The sequence below is a fragment of the Haliaeetus albicilla genome, chromosome 13 (assembly GCF_947461875.1).
Source record: "Haliaeetus albicilla chromosome 13, bHalAlb1.1, whole genome shotgun sequence".
Lineage (NCBI taxonomy): Eukaryota > Metazoa > Chordata > Aves > Accipitriformes > Accipitridae > Haliaeetus > Haliaeetus albicilla.
Genome location: NC_091495.1, coordinates 29,527,445 through 29,550,423, shown reverse-complemented (window position 1 = coordinate 29,550,423; position 22,979 = coordinate 29,527,445). Strand labels below are relative to the sequence as shown.

The following is a 22,979-nucleotide window of genomic DNA, read 5'->3' as shown; positions in this document are numbered from 1 at the left end:
GGAAAACAGGGTGTTTTCCAATTCTGCTCCACTTTAAAACAGCGTTTTTCAGAGCCTGTTTTATGTTCTTTTGTGCAGCTCAGTCCTGGAGAAAGATCTCCTACAAGGAACATGGCTCGGGGCATTTTGTGTCCTTGAGATTGCTATATGATATAAGTGACACCGAAAAACCCAAACTTGCAAGTTTTTCATAATCTTTTTGATACAAAAAAGTCAAACAAATGAAAACCTCCCTTTCCATCAAACAATAAGTGTTTGTTATTCTGGGTTATTTGTCTAATCTAAAATTCATCACAGTACTGAAGTGCATTGCTAAGCCACAGGGCTGCCTGGAAAAAGAATTAATGAGTCAGAACTTCACAAGCACAGATTCATTTTAGTGTCGAATGCCAAGACATTATCACTTACTCTCACCTCACTTCTGCTGTCATTTCATTGCCAGTGTGAACACAAGCTGCAAAGGATTAACTTTAACTTAAAGTAATAAAATACAACCTGCTTCTCACACTCACACAAAGCGTAGGAGACACTCACTCTCTGGGCCTGACTGTGGCATTTAAAGAGGGGAAAATAAAACAGCTAGAAAAGTTCTTGAACACCCACGTCACTATAACCCTCTCTTGTCCCATCTGAAGGATCGAATTTGCGAAGGGAGCAGCACTCAGTGAGAGTCATTTCAGGGAGGGCAAAAGAGTCAGTGAAGGCAGAGGCACTATTTACCCAAACACAGTTAAAATGAGATTCATGCTTGATTCCAAGATAACCCTCACAAACCAAGTTATCTGTCACCACAGGAGCTTACCTAAATAGGTAGGATTTTGCTTGTGCTATGTGCTAGACAGTGGCTGCCGATGCCATGAGAAGGCCAGAGGCATTGGCAGGAACATCACTCAGCAGGTAAGGGGCAAAGCCTCTCAGAGATGTGCCATGAACCCTCATCTGCCCAAGGAACAGTAACATCCACCCTTGCAGTCTGAGCTGATCTATAACACAGGGTGTCACTTATACACATATCCCAAGTCTAGAGACAATGATGTATACCTGAAACATCGACTACAAAAATATCCAGCAAACTGGGGACCCACTACCAGTCTTGCCTTATGTGCTCACAGGATGTGGGTGAATTGGGACTCACCTGAATGTCTGATACAGCCCTGGAAATATTTTTATCCAGACAAGAACAACAGAAGTCATGCCACCATGCAAGACTGAATGAAAGAGGAAGCTGACCTACAGCTTCTTGAAAAGAAAAAAACAAAGCAAAAGACCTTTCTTCACTCACAGGAGAAGGAAAAAAAAAAGAAAAAAAAGAAAGAAAAAAAAACAACTTAAGAAAGTAGTTATCAAATGGGAGAGAAAAAAATAAGTGAGTCCTTGAAAGAGAAGTTGCATCTCACTGCTAGCAATACACAAACCCTACTCTTGAAAACTTTTCAAGTATTGTCTGTTAAATTTTTTATGTGATTGTTTCCCACTGGATTTCAGCTGATTCACACACTGTCACTGTATCCTACTAAAGCTTGGCTTTTATTCTCTTAATAAAATTGTATCTTATCTTGAAAGGCAGACCCCTGAGACCTCAAAATGTAAGGACTTGAGGTGAGCACCACAGCTTTTGTGTTGAGGAAAAAAAAAAAAAAAAAAAAGAAAAAGGAGTTGCAACTTGAGGTCTCATGAGGCACACAAATGGGGAGTGAGGTGCTGGCATTGAGCAGCGCTACCACTTCACCTCTGAAATATTTGTTAGGTGTGTTTGTCTGGCATACTGGAAACGTGCAGCTATACAGGGTGGAAGAAATCCATCCAAGCTGCTAGTACTAGGTGGACTTAACTACCAGAGAAAACAGAACATGGCACAGTTTGGTCACTAAATAATCAGTTCATTCAGCACATGGTGATGAAAAGTGGCCTCAATGTGTTTAAAATTGCCTTTAGTTTCCCTGTCAACCCCTCCTCAATTTTTTAAAGTACCTATCAATATCACACCAGCAATCAGGCCTTCCAATGGTGGAATTTAGCTCTGTACCCCCAACCCATCAGCATTTATAAAACATTTCTTCTAATTTCACTCTTGAATTATTACTACTCTTGAATTATTCTATTTTCAATTTTGCAGAAATCACAGACTTTTTGCTATTTTATTATTGATATCTCTTGCCTCTTTAAATGTAAATGACAGAAGGATGAAATCGAAACTCCTTTGAAGTCTGGGTTTCCTGTTTTTCCCACTGGCACTTCCTCTGAAACTGCAACTTCTTAGTTTGAGCTTTGATTCCCATGCTTCTTCAGGGCAAAATACAGAAAATCAAAACCTGTGTGTCTTGTTTTCCTTAATGACAGTCTGAACTTGTCTTCATAGGCTATTTCCTAGCACTTTACTCATTCTCCCCTCCAGTATGAAACTCTGTGCTAATATATAGAGTCATATGTGCACCCTTTTGAGCAAACCTGCTAAAGACAAAATAAAAAAATATTTACAAAAAACCCCCATTATGCAAATACCATACTTTTGAAACTTCTCTCAGATTAAATATTGTTCCACAATTTCAAGCATCTGTAGAAGACCGAAAATATTGGACACAGACTACTTCTACTCAGTAGCAGAATTATTATGCTATTATTTCAGGTTTTCTTGTATACTGCTTGCCAGTTCCTGCTAGTACACCACATCTTCCTACTTTCTTCTCCTCCAGTGGCCGAGTCTGCAGATGTGTGATCAAATTGTTTGGCTGCAAATGTTCGGTGGGGAACTATGTGATACATTCTCCATGGCACATAACACCCAAGAATTTGTGCAAGCAAGCGTCAGCCAGGAAATGTATTTTACATCATTGTTCCCTCGGACACGGTGCCCTGTATGCCAGCATGCTTCCCTGGCCGCTCTACAGCATCTCTGCTCCTCCCTTTCTTTGTCACACTCAAGGCAAGGCACAGCAAACCTGCCAACTCCCCTCTCAGTCAGCTGTGTTCGGGCATCGCAGGCACAGTTACAATGGCACACTCCAGGCATACGATCAACAGGCACTGCCACAGCCAGGTATATGTCTGGGGTGGGGTTTCAAAGGAGGAGACCTGTGTCTAAGGCTTGGCAGGTCCAGGGCATGTGAATAACTGCTTTGGTTGATGCACTGCTTGGATCTGTGGCCAGCAAATAGCAAAAGCGGGCACAGGCTTTTTCAGTGAACAAAATATGTGTTCCTGAAGGAACTACAGAAGATAATATTGTTGAATCAGAGGGACGTCAGCTAATGTGGAGTTTCTGAAGTTGGGTGAGCGTAAGCAAGAGGTAGCACTAAACTCTTGCTATGATTACTGCTGGTTAAGATGAATCATGACACATTTTTAGTCTCCAAGTCTGTTTTGATATCAATTGCTACTACATCAACCATTAATTTTGTATCATTGTCGTGCATTGCTATCATAATCACAGAACACCCACTTATGACCAGGCAGTTCAGATAATACAAAGAACATGCAGCAGCAGCAGCGAGAGAAATAACTGCCTCTTTCACTGCACCCAATACAGTAAAGAAGAATACAATCCTCTTTATAACAATTTTCATACCTCCAGCAAACTGAGAGCATAAAAAGCTGAAAAGAATATATTTATTTCAATGGAGAGAATGATGTTCTTTTAAAGTCCAGCAGGAGTTAAAAGCTTTATAAGTAAATTGATATCATTGAGACACACATCAGGGAAAAATACCATCAAAGCTTAGGCAAGGTAACAACAAAGAGTGTGGAAGTAGCTTTCCAGAGAATAATATAGGAATGTAATTCCCCGTGTGATCAGATACGGTTATCTGGGATGCATATATACAAAAAAACCCAAGGCAGTTATTACAAACAGAATCACTTTTAGAGAGTTCTCTTCATCCATTATTTACAATTCATTTCTTTGACTGGTAAGTAAAATATATTTCACTGTCCACATCAAATTGAAGGATGACAGAGTAAACTTTCCAGATGTTGCAAAACTCCGTTTTATGTCTTCACAAGTTCCTATTGTCATAACTGTGTCTCCCCACCCCCCGTTGCAAAGGATTTACACAGATAATTGTAGACAACTGTCAGTTCAGCCAGATAAACTCTGCTATTAAAAATACAGAAATACTGACAGATACTAACTAGCAAAAATAGCTCAATGAAAACCCTTTCATAAGGACTTTTTTTCCCCACAAAAAGAGAAGATGTCTCAGTGAATGACCTATTTCTTCTCTAGTGTCAGAATCTAAATGTAGACGGAAGAGATAGCACTGATGACAACTGCAGAAAAAACTGTCAAAGGCTTTAAAATAAATTGATAAAATGAACAAAAGCATCTAGCTGGGCCAACGTAATGGTCACTCTGTGTTTTAAGGCAAGTCTAATATTAAATTGCTGAAGTCTTAGCCATAGTGTGCAATTTATCATTTAAATCACCCTCAGTACTAAAGGAAAAAAAAGCTGGAAAATGTGTCCTCAGGTTTTAGAAAGACATCCAGGGGAGATCTGGGAAAAAGAGATGAATACAACAGATGCTCATATGGACAACATGACAGGAACTATACTAAAGGGCAGAACGAATGAAAATAAAGATAAATGCAACAGAAAAGGAAGACTCAGCACTACTTTTCTTGGTGGATGCAATGTCTCTCAACTCCCTGAGTGTTCCTGTGTGGAATTAGTGCATATATAAGGTCATGAAAATCTGGTTAACACATTATCTTGGATTTCCCAGGGGCCCATGCCGTGACACCCCAAAATTATTTCATGGAAAAAGCAATAGGTAGAAAGATAGGAATAAAGGTCAGGCAAAGCAGATCAGTTATCACACTGAAGGGGGGTAGCCACTGTTATGTTTAGTAGATCCTGACTGCACAGTATTACCCTAAACTATCTACAGAAGGGTGTGACTGGTGACAAAATTTTCTGAAAGTGTATCATTACTGAGGTAAGTAAAAAGTGAGTTGTGAGGAGATGTAGAAGGACTTCAGGGTACTGATTCACTGGACAAGTGCAAGCTAGCTGCTGCTGCTCAAGAAATACTAAAGTCACTATATAAGATTCCGTGAAAATGTCTGCTCAAATCTCAAACATAATGAATTATTAGGAAAGAAATAGAAAACAAACCAGAAGGCATTGGTAGTATACACCATAGCACACCCACATAATAAATTCCGAGCAGAGTTTTAGTCATTTCATCCCAAACTGTATATATATATTAAAAAAACACAGGAAGGGGATTGTAAGAGATTGGAAGAGGATAAGGATTGTAGGAGATCTATGAAGGTTTCCATACAACAAGAGATATCACAAATCAGAAAGCAGACCATGGAGGACAGCCATTACAGCAGTCTATAAATTCATGACTAGCCAAGAGAAAGTGAATGAATAAGGAATAATAATTTGCTACTTTTCAGAACCCAAGAACTTGGAGTTAACCAATGTGATTATCAGGCAGACCCTTCAAAACAAAAAAAAAATGCATCTATAATACTTGATTAACCTGTGTTACATATTGTCAAGGGGTGTTGAAAAAGCAATGGAAGAAAGGTCATTCAGGAACTCTTAAACAAGAAACTGGAAACACCTGCAGGTCAGGGGATTCCCTAAGGTTCAGCTTGTCCTGAGCTGGACAGGCAAAGCAAAGGAACACTACACCACCTTTCTCCTACAGTGCAAGTCTCTTCCTAAGCATTTGTGACTGATCACTGCCAGAACCAGCTCATGGTCCAGATGGTCTGACTGCAGGTCTGTCTTATGTTCTTACTGACGTTGTACAAAATGCATTTAATTTCTAGTATTTTGGAGCATGCACTGGATATAAACTAATTTGCAGTGCTACCTACATTTTTTCTTGCTGTACAGAAGATTTTTGGCTTGCTAATTAAAAAAACAACCACAACTAACCACTATTATTCTTAAATGCCCTCGGTGTGCAGAGTCTCTTTTAATATTAAGCTTGAAATTGCATTATATTTATTGGTTAATTGCTCTTCCTGGACATAGTTATTGCGTGTCAGAGTATCTTCTAAATGTACGGTGCAGAAACCTAAATACATCTTTTCACTTCTAATTTATTCTCAGTCAGACATCATTACTATGGTAAAAGTTATTGTGGATAGTTGAATTACTTCTGATCTATTTCTTGTAGGCATAAGTTTTCATCTGCTTCAGATAGTTCAGAGCATATATTTGCAAAAGTTCATTAACATGAACTTTAAACCCCTAGTAATCTACAGTTGAAACTCTCTAGATAGTTGTCTGTACATTTAATTTTATTATGCAGTTGTAGTGACAGTCACTATTACTAAAATTCATGTCAGGTTTAGCTGTGAAACTGTAAATCCCTATCCTTAACTTCCTCAAACCAGCCTACTTGAAAATATCCTCAAGTTGGGTGACAAATATGTGAAGCTACCTCAAGAAATAACTTTTTTCACTTATGTTATAAAGAAAAAATCGGCCATTTATTATTTCTTTGAAAGACCTTAACCAAAACATTTAAACATTTTTTATCCCACAGTTACTATGATACAGTAGTTGCTTATTATATTTTTGCTTTATTTCATGCTAGTGATTATATTTGAAGATGTAAATCCACAATTTCAAGATGCGAAAATTCCACATTTATAGTTCTTCATAACGTTTCTAATAAGCTTAAAAGCTATTAAAAGGTTACATTTTACCAGTTTATCTAAGGTATTACTTTAAAGTAGAGAGTAATTAAGAAGCAAACTTTCAAAAGCAAGTGTAAATTACTTTTTATATTTTCTGTATGCCTAACTGAGGTGAATAGAGTCTTTTTAGGGTTTGGATTTTTTTTTTTTTTTTTAATTAATTTGAGCTTCAACTTTAGTAAGAAAAGTAGGTTTTTAGCACCTATAAAAATCTGATTCTATTGCACTAGATAATTTATACTTTGTACATCCAAGCATTCCGAAGCCAAAAGAGGTCTTGCAGCTACTAAAACCACAGTAAACATGGCTCTTGTCGCCCACCCTGCCATACAAACAGTGAAAAAACTTTTGTGAAATGTGAGTAGGTGACTGAATGCCACCAGTGAAACTAGAAGAAAGGAGAAACATTAGAGGGAGAACATCTGAATGGAGAAGAACATGTGAATTAGATCCAACCAGCAGCCATAAGCAAATGAGAACTAGAGGACATTCTATGCAGTAAAAATGGGGAATGAACCATGGAGGTAAAAGAGAGGAGTGGAGGGGAGCGGAGAGGAGAGGAAAAAAAGGAAGAAAAAGAAGGAAGGGAATATTGAAAAATGAAAGCGCACCTAGGAAATATCAATGTTTCCAAGATGAAATGGCAAGCTATGTCCTTTGCACAGTAAACTAGAGCACCCAACAGTTCAATTAATCTTGAACTGTCACTATGCTCCTGTGTGGACAGCAGTATTTCTCTACACATGCTATGGGAAAACTGAAAACCCTCTTAAGCACAGTAACAAAATCAAGAGAAGGCCTTACATTAAACTTCCAGTTATCAAATACTACATACAACACGTAAATATCAAAACATTTTTGTTTACTTCACTGTAAATAGCTGCAGCAGCTGTTGGCAAGATGAAATAGGATTTCAACTACTTCTATTCAATTAAGTTGTCCAGATTTAAAATCTCACTTCCACCTACTGGTGCTTTCCTATTACTTTATAAGACAGTTCTCTGAGAATCAAGGAAGCAAAAAGCTAATGAAGTCTCTAGACAATTATTTAGCTGCTTTTAATTAATTATGCCAGTATGAATTGGGAATTAGCAAATGTTCTTCCTCTTAAACCTCCAAAACTTGGTACGATCCCAAAGGTTCAGAAGGAGGCTGTCAAACAGTAAGAAAAGCACAAAAATTCCTAGTAACTTTAGTAAAAATGAGATAAAATATTTTATTACGAATATCATTATAATTTAATTTATGCAATTAATTAATGATCTTTATTTCTAAAAGTTATCAGAGTTCTCCCTAAAAAGGCATACCTTTTCTATTATTCTTCAGCTGTACTTTTGTCTTTAGCTCAGTTAAGTCAATAAATATATGTTTTATTGTTATTAACAAAGACAGTAACATAATAGTCTCTGACCATGCTGAATAACCAAAAAGTGGCAGCTACTAGCATGGAGAGTTACAATGGAGGCAGACAAAATGAGGAATGGATAATATTTTCGAATCAACAGGATTTGGTATCCAAAGCCAGTTATTTTGAAAATCTGATGCATCAGTAGGAAGTTAATATTGGCCTTATATACATTTGCCTTACGCTGAGATATTGGTTCCATATTCTGAGCAATGGCATCGAGGAAAAGAGATTGGTACAACACCTGGAAGGAGAGACACAGTTTAGGAACACCAGTTCCTTAGAAGAACAATGTGGAGAATTTTCAATGAAAACTAAGGAACAAAAATTGCCCAATTTGGGATTCGATTTTAAAAACTGATTATAAAGCTTTCAAGACTTTAAAAATCACTGGGGAGAAGCCAGTATCAGTTTTGAATAGCTTATTTTATATATAGCTTTATGATGAAGCTGTGTTCTTCACGGTAACTTCATGGGTAAAGATTTCAATTGTGTAATATAGATTTCTTATAGCCTAATTTGTTCTGTGACAGAAAGGATGAAATACGTTCCTTCAGTTGGTACAACAGAGCTTCTAAAGTTCTTTCCAGTGAAATTACTTGAAATTAATGCTTACTGATTTTTCAGCTTCTATAGTCTGGATCTGGCAATAGTTTTAGCGTTAACTTTTTATCTGAGTACGTTTCTTCAGACTTCTAATCAGTACTTTGTATTCTATTCAGTACTTCTTTCTTACTCTTCACTCGGTGAGCCTCTCAAAGACCTCAGTGAAATAAAGCCCATACTGCCTACTGAATTCCAAAGAAAATTCTGATTGTTGGTTTGTTTCAATTTTTAAAATCTAACTGGGTATCAGACACCTTTTATAAACTAGCTTTTGGATTTTAGCCTGAGACATAGCTTAAAGGCCATGTTAAACCTAATCATATTTTGAAGGGCATCTAGTTAAATCTTGTTTCTTTTGGAGTTAATGAGAAAACCTCCAGCCTTCTGTGGGATTGGAATTTTACCTTTAATGACTAAAACAAAGGAAGAAGGACTGGATGCCATGTGAAGGTATTACACTTACCACTTAAAATAATTTTGAGTAGAATTTGGATACTTTAATATTAAAGGCATGAATTATTTCTTATTAAAAATAAATAGTTTTGAAGACATCACCATGGCATCAGGGCTAGTGTTCAGAAAAATGAAATTTAAAAGCTCAGTTGAAGGTTTGTTTTTAACCAAAAGTAAGCAAACATCGATAGAGTTCTGTTTTATATAAGAAATGTGTATAACACACAAGTTATAGTCGAATCATAGAATCACAGAATGGTTTGGGTTGGAAGGGACCTTAAAGATCATCTAGTTCCAAACCCCCTGCCTTGGGCAGGGACACCTTTCACTAAATCAGATTGCACAAAGCCTAATTAGAACCAAAAGAGATGTTTTGAATTAGTATGCTATTGACAATAGCAAACAGGTTGGTCACAGAAACAATGTTACAGAACACATATTTTGTCATTCCAATAGCAGTAATATAATTTTATTCTTACCATTATACAGCAAATTATTCTAGAAGGCAGCAAATTCCATACTCGTGATCTTTACCCATTACTCCAATATGGACATTCATTTATAAATTAAACAGATACAATTTATTAATACTTTATAGGTAATTCAAAAGTTTATAAAATTACTTTAATGATAAATAGGATAAAGTATCTAGACTAGACCTATTTTGTACCCGGCAAATATAACCTATTATATCGATAAACACCTTAAGATAATATCTTTCACTGTTTATTAAGTGGTTTCTAAAGGGATTTTCAGAGTTTACAATGTTGTATTCTACATAAATCCTGCTACCTACAAGCAGGGTGTATTAATTACTAGGATGAAAAAAACCATAAACTATTTCATATAGTATCTTGTAAAATAATGCCACATTAAAGCAACCAGGGAAGAGGAATTTTATTTAGACACACTTAGAATAATGAAACAGTTTGTGATAGTTTGACCTACCTGTCTATGCAAAGAAAGTGGTTTGTCGCTGATACCATGAACTCATTGCATCTCTACCAGTCAGAAACTCCATTTCTGGAGTATAAAAAACTGCTTTTAACCAATTGCCACACTACTAAACATATCAGAAGAAATGTCTGCCTCTTGAAAGGAAATCTGAAATGAGCACTGATGTAGCCTACCACCTATCTGCAAGCAAGAAAATAAACTGGCCAACCTAGGGACATGTTAATCACCTTCAAGAGTGACCACATGGAAAAGAGGCTGCTCAAACGGTACCAGAACATATGTAGATTGAAAGCTCATTCCAGGCTGGCCCTGCTGCTCTCTGTGCTCTTGGGAGACACTCCTAACACATGCCATCTACGCAGGGTAACAGATTATACAAAAATTGGAAAAAGCTTCACTGGAAAAACATCAAATCCATTAAATCTGATTTATCCTGTCACAATTGAATTGCAGGCAATACACCTCTGTTCACCATTTCAAAAATCTGTCTAAAGGCTTTGGACAAATAAAATAACCTCTGCACGTGAACATTTGCCATTGCAGTCCTGAAACCACAGCAGTGGCTAAAAGCCCATCGATTGCCACACACAGGTAAGTGCCACCCATGCTACACATAACTAAAGGAAAACTGACCCATACATTTTTATTTTGCTTGAGTATCACAACATTAATACTATTGGTACTAAAGCAGTGTCTGTAAATTTTGACATTTTCTATTCCCAAGCAGGATTTGAGTTTTACTTTCTTTCTGTTCATCTGAAATTAAAGTCATTATTCCATTTAAATGTTACAGGACCTGACAAGCTCAGATCAAATTCACCCAGTAGAAGAAAATTAGAAAGGTATTTACACTAGACTTGACGAAGGTTCACAAGCTTTGCCTCATTGAATAAAACATGCCCAAGTTTCTGTTAGACATATGAAAAAAGTGAGTGTCTTGGCGTTCCTGGGTTCCTAGTATGAGGGTTATGGTATGTGTGCAGGCAGCATAAATTACTTTTATCAGCTTTTTTTTTAGTTTAGCTGATAAATGGGATGCATTCTACTCTTGATGTATTTCCACAAGTTTTGATTAATGCAAAGACTACGAACATAAGTGTGACTTTTCTATTCCCTACTTTCTTCCTTTTCATAAGAGGCTCTTTTCTCTGTTAGCAGACTCTGGAAGAACCTCCCCTTCAGTTGCAGCTGTCTGGTGCTGCCTCCCAAATGGCAATCGTTTAGAACATCTTGTCTGGCTCCTGCTCTTTGCTGTTACCTTACTGCATATACATGGAGAAGGGGGCAGAAATAACTTAGAGCTGACCAATTTTTCAAGTAAAATTTCCTAAGCTCAAATAAAAACCCTAATATTTTTCCTCTAACTCTTTAGAGCAAGTAGTGTGTATTATCAAGGTCATTATTAATACAGCAGCTGCTGGAGAGAGATTTTACTACAAAGCAAAGGAGGGAAAGGTGGAAGAAACACAAAGAGATGTTGTGCTACTGAGTCCTCCCTTTTTATTGCACTGGATTAGTGACCACAGTTTAGATGGCTGCTGGTGGGCATCTAGTTACAAATAAGCTATATCAGTTAAGTGAAAAGACTATTAATGGCAAGAACTGAAGTTGAAAAATCACAGGAGGGTATCTATTTCAAGGTACAGTCTTGTTTTATAACTTACAAAGTTTGATTTAGTCATATACGTTTGACTTAGTGAAATTCTTGATGTCCAAGAGGAAACTCCTTCAACAGACTGCCAAAATGAGCTGGACCAAGGCAATCTGAATGCAAAGGCTGTGCGTTCTGGAGCTGGCTGCAGTACTGTGGTTCTGCTAGAGTAACCATCCAATAATGAAGTGCCTTAAGCCAAATTCAATTGGCTTTGCAGACGTGAGTGAATTAAAGAAGCAACACTAGGGAATAAAGGCATTGTAAAGGAACAAGGGGATGATGGCTAAATATATTATCAACTCTTAAAGGCTCTTTCTGAGCCACCTAGTTAGAAATTCTTCATGGGCTGACTCAAGGATGAAAAGCGTGTTTGTGAATAACACACATTTCATTATGAAAATACTTGAAAACTGACACTGGTTTTTCTCCTTAAAGAGACAACAGCATGATTTACCATTGGCATGTTGGGATGCTAGGGAATAGAGAAATCATGTGTCTGCCCAAAGGGCATCAAAGAAATCAGTGCAAGAACCTAGTACAGAATTAGGCTCTTGGCAATTTCAGCTGACACCTTTAAATCAGCTCAACTACCCTCTTTGTTCTATTTTTAATCCTTAGGGGGGAAAAGGGTTTCGGTCTCTAGTGTCTTCGGTCTACTACATTTCATGGCACTAATTATCACTTTAAAAAGAAAAACACAATGTAGAAAAACAGAGTAGATTTTCCACATTAAGAGTAATTGGCACCATCAGTGAAGAGTCAGCACTTACCCTGTAATGGTCAATTCAACAAACACATGCCTAAGTGCCAAACCACAAGCCCTTACAATTCTGTAAACTCAGTTAATTGCTTCTTTTCGGGTTGAGATCAGGCTTATTTTTATGACTTAATTAAACTTCCACATTAAAAATAACTCAGATAATTTCTGTTCCTTAAAATTTTGCAGATGAGTTGTAGGCTGAAACACAAACATTTTTTAAGTACATATTGAAAAGTAAACAATATAACAGCAACTGTACATTGCGCACAGCTATTCTGGGCACAAGCTCTACTCTGCTCCACTGAAATAACTTCAAATCTGGTATAATTTAGCAGAATCCACCCATCATCTCCAGTTTATTTTCTTGGTGGAGTTTTACTGCAGCAAGCCAAAATCTTTCAAATCTTCCACAGAAAATTATTTTCCATTTATGAAAAATGTGCAGGCTTTTTTTGACTGGCAATTTATACTTGTAACTATTTTTTACTTGAAATTGCTGTTTCCAGATAATAGCTTTACACTTATTAACATAGTGTAAGCAAATGTTGCTGCCAGACCTTTTCCTGCTTTTTGTTCTCCCACTATCCATAAAGCAGCCTTCTTTATTCCCACACAAACGGTATTAGAGTTGTATTCCCTATGCAAAACAAAGGAAAAAATTGCACTACAAAATGTAACGTCTTTTTTTTTTTTTTTTTTTAATGTACTGTGATGTCACTTCATTCTTACTAGTTCTTTGTATTATTAAAGAACAAGTTGACTGAAGAAGTTAGGTGTTTTCACCCTGGAGAACAGAAGGCTGAGGGGGGATCTCATCACAGTTGACCAGTACTTAAAGGGCAGCTACAAAGAGGACGGAGGCTCTCTTCACAAGGAGCTACACTGAGACGACAAGGGGCGATGGGTACAACTTGCACAAGGAGAGGCTTCATCTTGATATAAGAAAGAAATTTTTTACAGTGGCAACAATCAATCACTAGAACAATCTCCCCAAGGACATGGTGGAGTTCCTATCGCTGGAGGTGTTCAAGATGGGATGGGACAGGGTGCTAGATAATCTCATGTAGGCTCCCTTTCCCATGAAAGGTTGGACCAGATGATCTTTTGAGGTCCCTTCTAACCTGGACTGTTGTATAATTCTGTGCATCTAACTGCCTACTTACCCCTTAAATCACAATTTGCATGCCTTGCTCACATAAGTAGTTTACAGCACTGGTAGATGAGGTGTGTAAATAGTCCTTGAATTTTTCTGGACAGAGTAGAATATACTCTTAAGATATGTGAACCAAGGTCTACTTTATGTTGCTCTTACAGGTATGTTGCTGATATTGGAATTAGATGGAGATGGTAAGTTTCAGTGCAAATACAGGCATTATTTATTTCTGCACCACAAAATTGCACAGCTTCACAAGACCTTTGTAAAAGGACCCTAAGCGGGGCGGGGGGGGGGGGGTTGGTTAAAAGACAGCCATAGTTAAACCTTGACAGACTGGTGAAAAGTGGACAGAAGATACTGGAAATTCAAATTATGGTGACAACAGTCCACAGAAATTTTGGGCTTTTCCACGGAAAATTCTAGATTGTCTTGTCTAGAACTGGAACAAAAAGTCACACGCTTAAAAGATTTTACAAAACCAAGTATTTTCAGAAGCCTTGTCGTGTGAATAGCTCTTGCTCACCATCTGTCAAGTTCACTGCTGTCTGGCAACTCTGAGCACTACCCAAAGGCAGCCTCTAGGGCAATTGGCTTTCTGAAGATTTGAATCCAGCCAGCTCCAGATAGCTGACTTTGGACTGGGACCGACATGCATAAGACATTTTTGTCATTGTGGATAGTTTTTTCCACCCATGCAATCTGAGAGGATAAAACCCATCTTAAATTAAATTACTGTGGTGTTCTGGTTACATATGTTAGTAGTTTGTGTGTTTGTTTAATTTTAATTGGATATCAACATAGGGAACCATGTTTTCCATTTAGTTTGAGGTTTCTTCTATTCCAAATTTTGCAACAGCCAGATAATCCGAATGACAGCCTGTCCTAGTATTGCAGTTCTGGTTTAACAAATAAAAGTTAAGCTTCCATATCAAATAAACATAGAATGGCAATCTTGAAAACTCTGATAAATATAGATAGGTGAGTGTTTTGTAGCTGACAACTGAGAAATACAGTATCACAGACAGGTCTCTAGCAACCTCCACTTTATCTTCAGGAAGCAAACATATGACACTCTGTGTAAAGTTACATAAAACTGGAAGCAATTAGTGATCTCTTTCATGTAACATGTCGATAAGATGTGAACTGGCTACTTCCAAATATCGAATTATGTATTTATAATAGTTCCTCATTATTCAAGTCACAATTTTAAACACACTGATTTTACTTTTTGTTGGAATTCCACAATGCTCATACTTTCATTTCTAATAGGACAGAAAAACACATTAAAAAAAAAAAAAAAAAAGCCCCATAAATTCCATTCCCAAAAGTCTGAAATGGAGAGAGGCTTTAGTTCTGCCATCTGGCATTTTCTACAAGAAATCACTGCTTTCCAGAAAAATTCAGATCGTGTAACAAGATTCCTGTAAATCAGGGAAATAAATATCAGATACGCACCAAACTGCATTTGCTGCTGGCTGCACAAGAAACCTGTGGCAGAACTTGGAACCAAAACTTTACTTTCACATTCCAGCCCAGGTGATCAGGGAATTAACTGTTCTTCCTCACCACACTGCTTTTATTTACAGTTCGCTTTCTGTTTAAGATGCTATAAAATTGTCCAAACTTAAGAATACAAATGCAGCTCTTGGTAACAGTACAAGAGTGTATTTTATTAATTCTATTTATTTTTTATATATTGGAAAATTCTATTAAGAAAGCAGCACATCTAATGCACTATTTAGCATGACACTGAGTAAATTCCTCATGGAATAGAACTTAACTGATTTTCTACTAATTAAAGCAGCTATCATTTTCATTCTTGGCCATCATCTTGTTTCCTGGTACCTGCCCCAATAAAATGGATAACTAATATCCTCAGATTCTTAGCAAAGATTTCTAAGGTTTGATGCTGTCTGTTTTGCTATTGAAATTACACTGGTCAAATCCTGCCTGGCCACCCCCACTGAAACAGAAGACAAAGTCAGGTCCAATCATTTAAAAAGACAAACCAGTATTTTCAGACATGAAAAAAAAAGATAAATTACCTGGGTCTTCTATAGATAAGTTCTTCGTTAACCATTGAACAATGTCTGAACCTAGAGGCAAAACAATAGGCATTTTTAGATTAGTAAGTTTTCTCTTCCTATTCTTCAGTTCCCTAGGTCAATTAATATTGTTCTACTATGTAAGAGAGATCTACATTTTTTGCTCAGTCTAGAAAAAACTAGAGAATTCTATTTTTTTTTTAGTTTCTTTTTTTTTAGTTTTCTTTTAGCAAAGAAACATACCACTTGCTTCTTTCTTTAGGCCAAGACTCACAAAATGTAATAGAAGTGCATTAAGGGTATGATAACAGCTTGCATTCCAAAAATTACATTACTGCAAAATTTGCACAGAAAAACAAACACTTTAATTAAGTTAATACTAAGTTTTCCCCACCTTCCAAATTAGTTTATAAATGAACCCCAGAAAATGTAAATGCAACACACATTGTGATTATGAAATATATAGAGTATATGCTGCAGGCCATGCTGGAGGCTAAAAACTTCCTTGGGGCTAATACAGGGCATTATGAGCTCCTCTTAGGAGCTGCAGATGGTGCTTAACTTTGCCTTCTGATTTTATTACCTTTAACTATCACTTCTGCAGTAGTGACTTTCAACCCATTCTGCTGGCTACCAGTAAAAGCATATTCAGTTACCTAAGAGTGTGCTACCAATGTTTCAAACTCCGCCTCACGGCTAAGCTCTTGACAGAATTCATTTTTCCCCTAGTGTTAAAGCTCTTTCCTTACCACTCCAGTCTCTCTTCTTCTGCTGTATCCCTTCACTTACTGCCTATCCATTTCTTTCTATTTAATTTTCTGTCCTTATTTTAAGGTCCCATGTTATTCCTCGCCTCTTAACACCTTCGATACCAGATTCCCCACTGTCTTTCGCAGAGTATCCTTCTAACCCCACCTCCTAATTCCTACTCTTGGCCATGCACTTCCTATCACATTTTGCACTCCGTGTGCCAAATCATAAGCTGAAGTCAGTCTTGTTTTTCAGACTGAAAGCTACAGTTGGACTTCACCCACTGTGAGCATGAATTACAAAATAAATTACGAAGCAGTTCTGCAGACAGAAAGACAAACACATTCATGATTTAAGCAACTTTAAATAATCAAATTGTCTTAAGGGGAAAACATACTGAAACACTGAGCTGGGGTTATGAGCATGTTCTCCATGTTTCACAATGGTTGCGTCATACTTCCAGTTCCGAAAAGCAACATAATAGAGAGACATATCACATAATACTTCCTTACAGAACCAATGCTTAAGTTGTTCATCCATTTCTCAGCAGACATAACAACATAATTCTTTTATAAACCTTAAATTTAGGAAGATAATAAAAATCTACACAATCTACACAAATATGAAACAAATCTCATGAATGGACAATAGTGCATAACATTAGAATGTGGAGGATATTTCCCCTGTCACACCCTAGATTCAGATTTCTTCCTGTAGTTCCCATAGTGCATAATTTCCTTTAGTATTAAGGCAATGAATATGACATTTTAAAAAAGCATTTCAGAGAAAAAAGAAAATTTATTTCTCCTTACTTTCTTAAAGAATATAATCCTGTAGCTTTTATTTTATTACACTTAGTAAATAGCTTTATCTCATATTTTACAAAGCCTAGTTAATTATATCATAAATTTTCATGGGCGTATGCATTACTAAATTGATTACATAGCAATGAAAACTGTGGAGATTTTACAACCATGTCCAGAGCAGAGATTTTCTTTACTATGTTACATGTCTAAATTTTGATAGATATTAAACTCCAGTGGCACCATTTCTCATAACATTTACACGGAATTATTTTTTAAATGAGGCAATTTACCTTTGCATGCTGTGGGATGTGTACAAAATGTTTCAGACAGATATTCCTACTTCAAAATATTCTATTTTTATGCATTTTTATAAATAAAATTTCTGCCTTCTATTTATATGTATGCACTTAATGAGACTGACACCGAAGGAAGAATTTTAGCTTCGTATAAGATTAAACTTCATAGACTTCAGTGACACAGTTCCAAGCCTAGTTATATTTTTACGTCAGCTGACTAGAGACATTAGTCAGCCCTAAATATTTTCCTAAATACTCACAGGTCAGAGGCAAAAAGTAATTAGAAAAACAACAGCACATTTCTGAATACCGATTCTTAACTTTGGCTTCCTTCAAATCTTTCAGGTACCATATGTGAAGAAATTTTCTATTCTTTTTATCTATCTCACCTGGAAATGCTTCTTTCCTCTTTGCCTCTTTTGAAAACTTTCCTACAGTGACACACCATATTCCTCAGTCCTCAGCTCTTGGCATCACATTTGCATACATGGTCTACACATCAGAAATTTCACCTCCATATTTTACACTGTCTTCTGGCTTATTATATATAATAGCGGGAAATGGGATTTCTTGACAATTGCATCATCTGACTCTGAAAGATCATTACTGCTCTATTCACATTTTACACTGAAGCCATTCCCCTGGTACCTGAAAGCCTGAACAGCAGTTTAAGCCAGCTATCACATTCGAACACTCCGATGATTTCAGCTGCATGACTTCAATGACAAAAGCCCAGATGAATAAATATTAACACGAACACTCTCCTTCTAGTGTGAAGGCTATTCAAGTAAAACAAAGTTGTGAGTAATTTGTCATATCACAAGTGAGAAATTTATCGGTTCATATTCCTTTGGGAGATCTTGTGGCCAATTCTAGTCCTAAAAAGAATAATAAAGGTATTATCTTGTATAGCTTGCCGTGCAATTTTTTAGCTGCTACTTTTAATGTCTAATCAACAAAATGATTTCATTCAATCATCTCTGTGCCCTTTTCTAAGGTTTATTACTTATGCAAATGTGTTTCTAAAAGCAAAATCATTACTATAATTTCTTATCTCAGGAAAAGAACAAGGCAGCAAAACAGGTGAATGCTTTACAGGAAAACAGTATTTCCTTTGAGTCTTAGCTTTGAAAATCTGGTGACCAGGAAATTCATGCCATTTTTTCATACACCACACTTCACATTTACATGAATTATAATCCAAGAATTAGGATGACAAAGATTACAGATTTCATTATTTGTAAACAAGAACTAATACTTACATGATAAAACATTTTTAACCTTCAAACCTGAATCTGTCTTATCACCATGAATCTATCAAAAAGACAAGCTAGTCAGATTATATAAATTTTTTGGAAGCCACTACCCTGGTATTGGACTCTCCTGAAAAGGAAAACTTCCACAATAAAAAAATAGAAAATGTTTGCCATGTCAGAAGGATACTCAGTTTTTGTATACTGTTTAATGTCACTGGTGATGTGTGATAAGAAAACCCCAATAATATCTTCAAAGTAGGTTCTCAGGCTAAGTTCTCCAAGTCTCCCTGTCTCACTTCCAGAAGGCAGCTAAAAGGCAAGCTGGCTATTAGATCTGTAAGGTGCGGAAGACTGAAGTTAAATTGCCAACTGAATTTTGAAACCCCAGAAAAACCCTCAATTGTCATGCCAATTTTTATAGCAAATAAAACTGGACAAGGCAAAGTGATCATTTGTAATAATAAATTAAAGCTAGCGCAAGCAGCAAACATTCGAAAGAAGGTGTTTTTCAGGCTCAGGGCCTGAGAGCCAACAGCGAGACTCCTTAAATGCCAGCACCTATCCAGATAAAGGCAATAAAATTCACAAGATCTTACTCAAGTCCAAAATATAAGAGACTTTCAACTTCTTTAAGGAAAGAGGCAAAACTACATCTACATTCATATACAAACAAAAGACTCAAGCATGTTCTTTGTAAAATGTACTTGCTGAAAACTCCACAAGTGATTAATTTTAAATGAAATGGTCTAAAATTAGCAGTTGCTGAAGCCGTCACAGCATCTTAAGAAAATATTTTTGTGGAAAGTGTGCTCGCTGAACTCTGCAATGCTAATTTCCAAGTCAAAGTCATACAGGCCAGGGCAATGCTAAGGTTAGCTTTCAAGAAAAAAACTTTTATTTTAAACAAGTCTTTACAGAATGCATTTCAAAAATGTGTTGATTCTGAACTACAGAAAATTTCACAGAATTTATAGATCCATTTTTTGTTATGCATACATGCAACAAGCCATTTAAGGCTTAACTTGACAACAAAAAGATATGATAGTAGTTCTGCAAAAGAAATTCAGAATTCAAAATGCTCTATCTTTTTAAAAATTTAAAAACGTATTTAGCTGAAGAAGGTTCAAGTTGCAAGTAAGTCTGTTTTATTAATCGGTATCACAAACCATGAGACCACTGAGAAACTTTACTCAATGATTTCTTATTTCATAAGGAGACAGGTTCAATCTTGTAAAAAAATACTCTTGTATTGCTAATATCTTGGTTTAGTAACTAAAATCTTTCTGTTTTTTACTTGTAGACCTCAGAGTATTTACAGATGATGAAGAGAGACAGGGACACAGGAAGCTCCCCTGCATTAGTGATACTAAGAGAGAGCGTTTTGTTGTTGACAATCCAGCAAACACTTTGTCTTCATCAAGACTTCTGCTACCTGAACTCTCAAGAGCCACATAAACATTGCGATGTTTGTCCTGTGCTGCAAAAGCTGGGAAGCTGGGCCTGTTGGGTGGGTGCTTGTTTGCTGAAAGGCAGTAGCAGATCATCTGGGAGCTCCCTTCAGGAAGCCTCTTGATCAGCTGGGTCACCTTCAGTGCTTCACCACCACCTGGTCTCGAGAACCTGGAGAATTTTATGCAGGGCAACTCACAGTAGGGAAAACCTAATAAACATTACTCTAGAAAGTACCAGTTTCTAAATTTAAGACAACTAGACTGTTACTAAATTAGTAAGGAAAGAGCACTGCATCTCCATTGTTTCATTTTTTTTTTCACTGGGAGAGGAGGGAATTGTGTCATTATGACTTCCAAATTCCACACCGTTGCTTTGTCACACTACTTCATGGCAATACATCAGGAAATTAAGTTTAGTTGCTGATACAGACTTCAAAATCCTTGGTCATGAGTATCTGAAAAAAATACAATGTGCAATTTCATTTCTCACTACTGCTTCAGCTACTGGAAACACAGAAACTGGATCAGATGAGCAGGGAGATTGTAAAGACTGGTGGCATATCAGGTTCTCAGCACTAGCTGTTTTCTCACAAAAATTGCTCTCTAACAGAGAGTTGGACTCTGTGAGAAAGGGCTTTCACTGGTGAATGGGACAAGAAGATCTGCATTGTCCCTGAATTGTTCACAGTCACAAGCCATAGCATATGTTGTCACTCCGTTATATCAGCACGGATATTTTACAATTTCTTTTCTTTCTCTGAGAAGCACAGTTTGTGTACGAATTCTGCACGCATACATCTGAAAGAAGTCAAGTACCACATATTTCAGAACAGAAGGGCAGAGGGAAGAAAAGCAATGGCTATATTATCTTTTAATATACTTATGGAAAAATATATTTGGATCCATACTGGATTATTCAGCTTATTTTTTTCCCTTTGTCTATTACAGCTGAGCAAAGAGAAGGTTTGCATCACTTGATAGTGCTGTGCACAGAAAGGTGAAAGATAGAAGGGTGCAGGGACTTCTCTCTGAGGCTGGGATTGCAGTAGTGCTTGAAGGAACAAGGAGTTATTTCCCCATAAGTTATGGCTCTAGTCAATACTAAACTGCATTGGATTTCAGTCTAACAGAAAATGTATTCAGAGGTGCTTTGGTTGCCCGGTTCTTAGTTTCAGAAGCAAGCTGGTAATAAATGTTGTGATGGTAAAAAGGGGAGATAAGGGAAATGACACAAAGAATCTGCATAACTAAACTTGGATTTATTTCATACTAGTTTAAATGCTTTCCACCTCATATTTGTATTTAACAGTTTTCTCTTTCTTTTCTCTATACTTTTGGATTAATGTAAGACAAATTTTTAGACCTAATCTGGTATAATTGTTTACCATGAGTGGCAACATCTGAAACTGATAATTTGAGTATATTGCTGATTACATTTTACATATTTAACCTACTGACCTTTACTGCTTAAATGGGTTGATTTTTAAAAGAAAGACATCATTGATCAAAGTGCAGTTTGATTAAGGAAATTTTCATCTCAACTTTCACACACTTATTTCTGCCACCTGCTTTTTAAAATTATTGATAAAAACAAATGCATAAACTTACTTTTTTGACTTACTATAATTGGAGGTGGACCACACATTTGTTTGAGTCCCCTTACACCTCAAGGAAGCTTCTACCCAGTTGCAGATTTTAAAATCCATCTGAATAATACTAACTATACAGAGAATATGACATATTTTAAGGAACTACTCAAGCACAGAAGTAATTACAGTTTTTTAGTTTTAAAACAATATAAGCTGCAATATACTTTTTTTTTTTTTCAAGTGAAGATGGACACAGGAATTTGCAGAAATAAAACCCTCAAATGAATCATCCTGCTGCTTTTGAGTTGGACCCTTTCATTCTATGCTGTAAGCAATCCTCCGAAATACTCAAGCCTAGAAGACCAGAAAGGATCTGTACTTCTGGCTAGCATAACCTTGTGAAGAACGTGTCGCTTGATATTGTTAAATTACTGAATCTCTGCTTCAGAAGGGAAAATTCTTCTACTTTCATGTTGTGAAAGAGCTAATACAGGATGTGAAAAATCTCTTCCACTTCCATACCTACATGAAATCACTCAACAGTACTGACCAACAAATTCCAGTAATGTAAATTCTGCAGTCACACCCTCTCTCATAACCAAGCTTCAGAACACCAGTTCATAAAGACTAAAAGGGTAATTAATCATGGCTGTGTATCTGTGCCCACTCTTTATCCTAAAAGGGCCAATCCACAGAGCCCCCCGTCTTCTCCAGCAAAAGAAACTGCTGCTTCATTCCATGCTGCAACATTTATCTGTAAGGCATCTCAAAAGACATCCTCTACTTAGATCTCTTCAACAGCCACAAGTGACTGTTTTACAGATGACACTAGCTGTGCATAATTGGCAATATACCAGCAACCACAGATGGGACCCCTCTAATCCCAAGGCTATTATAATAAGCACTAGAGTTTAGCATCTTGCTGAAGAACATTGCTTCATGCTGAACATTTGCAAGACAAGAGTGATGCTGTTTAGAAAAACTAAGTGGTATGAAAACCCAGCACAGCCTTTCTATTGTAAAGGAATTTTTATGCTTTTCTTCAAAATGATGTAAAGCCATATGATCTTGTTTGACTATAATAAAATACCAACGTTCAAGCGACATGGATAAAGAAAAGACTATTTTGTACA

General features: G+C 36.7%; 1 protein-coding gene across 10 annotated transcripts in view; it reads right to left on the bottom strand.

Moving 5' to 3' along the window:
* RGS7 (regulator of G protein signaling 7) overlaps positions 1-22,979 on the bottom strand; it is a 296,147-nt gene that overhangs the window by 92,289 nt on the left and 180,879 nt on the right. For all 10 annotated transcript variants that reach the window (XM_069800646.1, XM_069800647.1, XM_069800645.1 and 7 more), the window contains exon 4: positions 15,699-15,749. In XM_069800646.1, the coding sequence (XP_069656747.1) occupies positions 15,699-15,749 (51 nt within the window). The remainder of the gene's footprint in view (positions 1-15,698; positions 15,750-22,979) is intronic.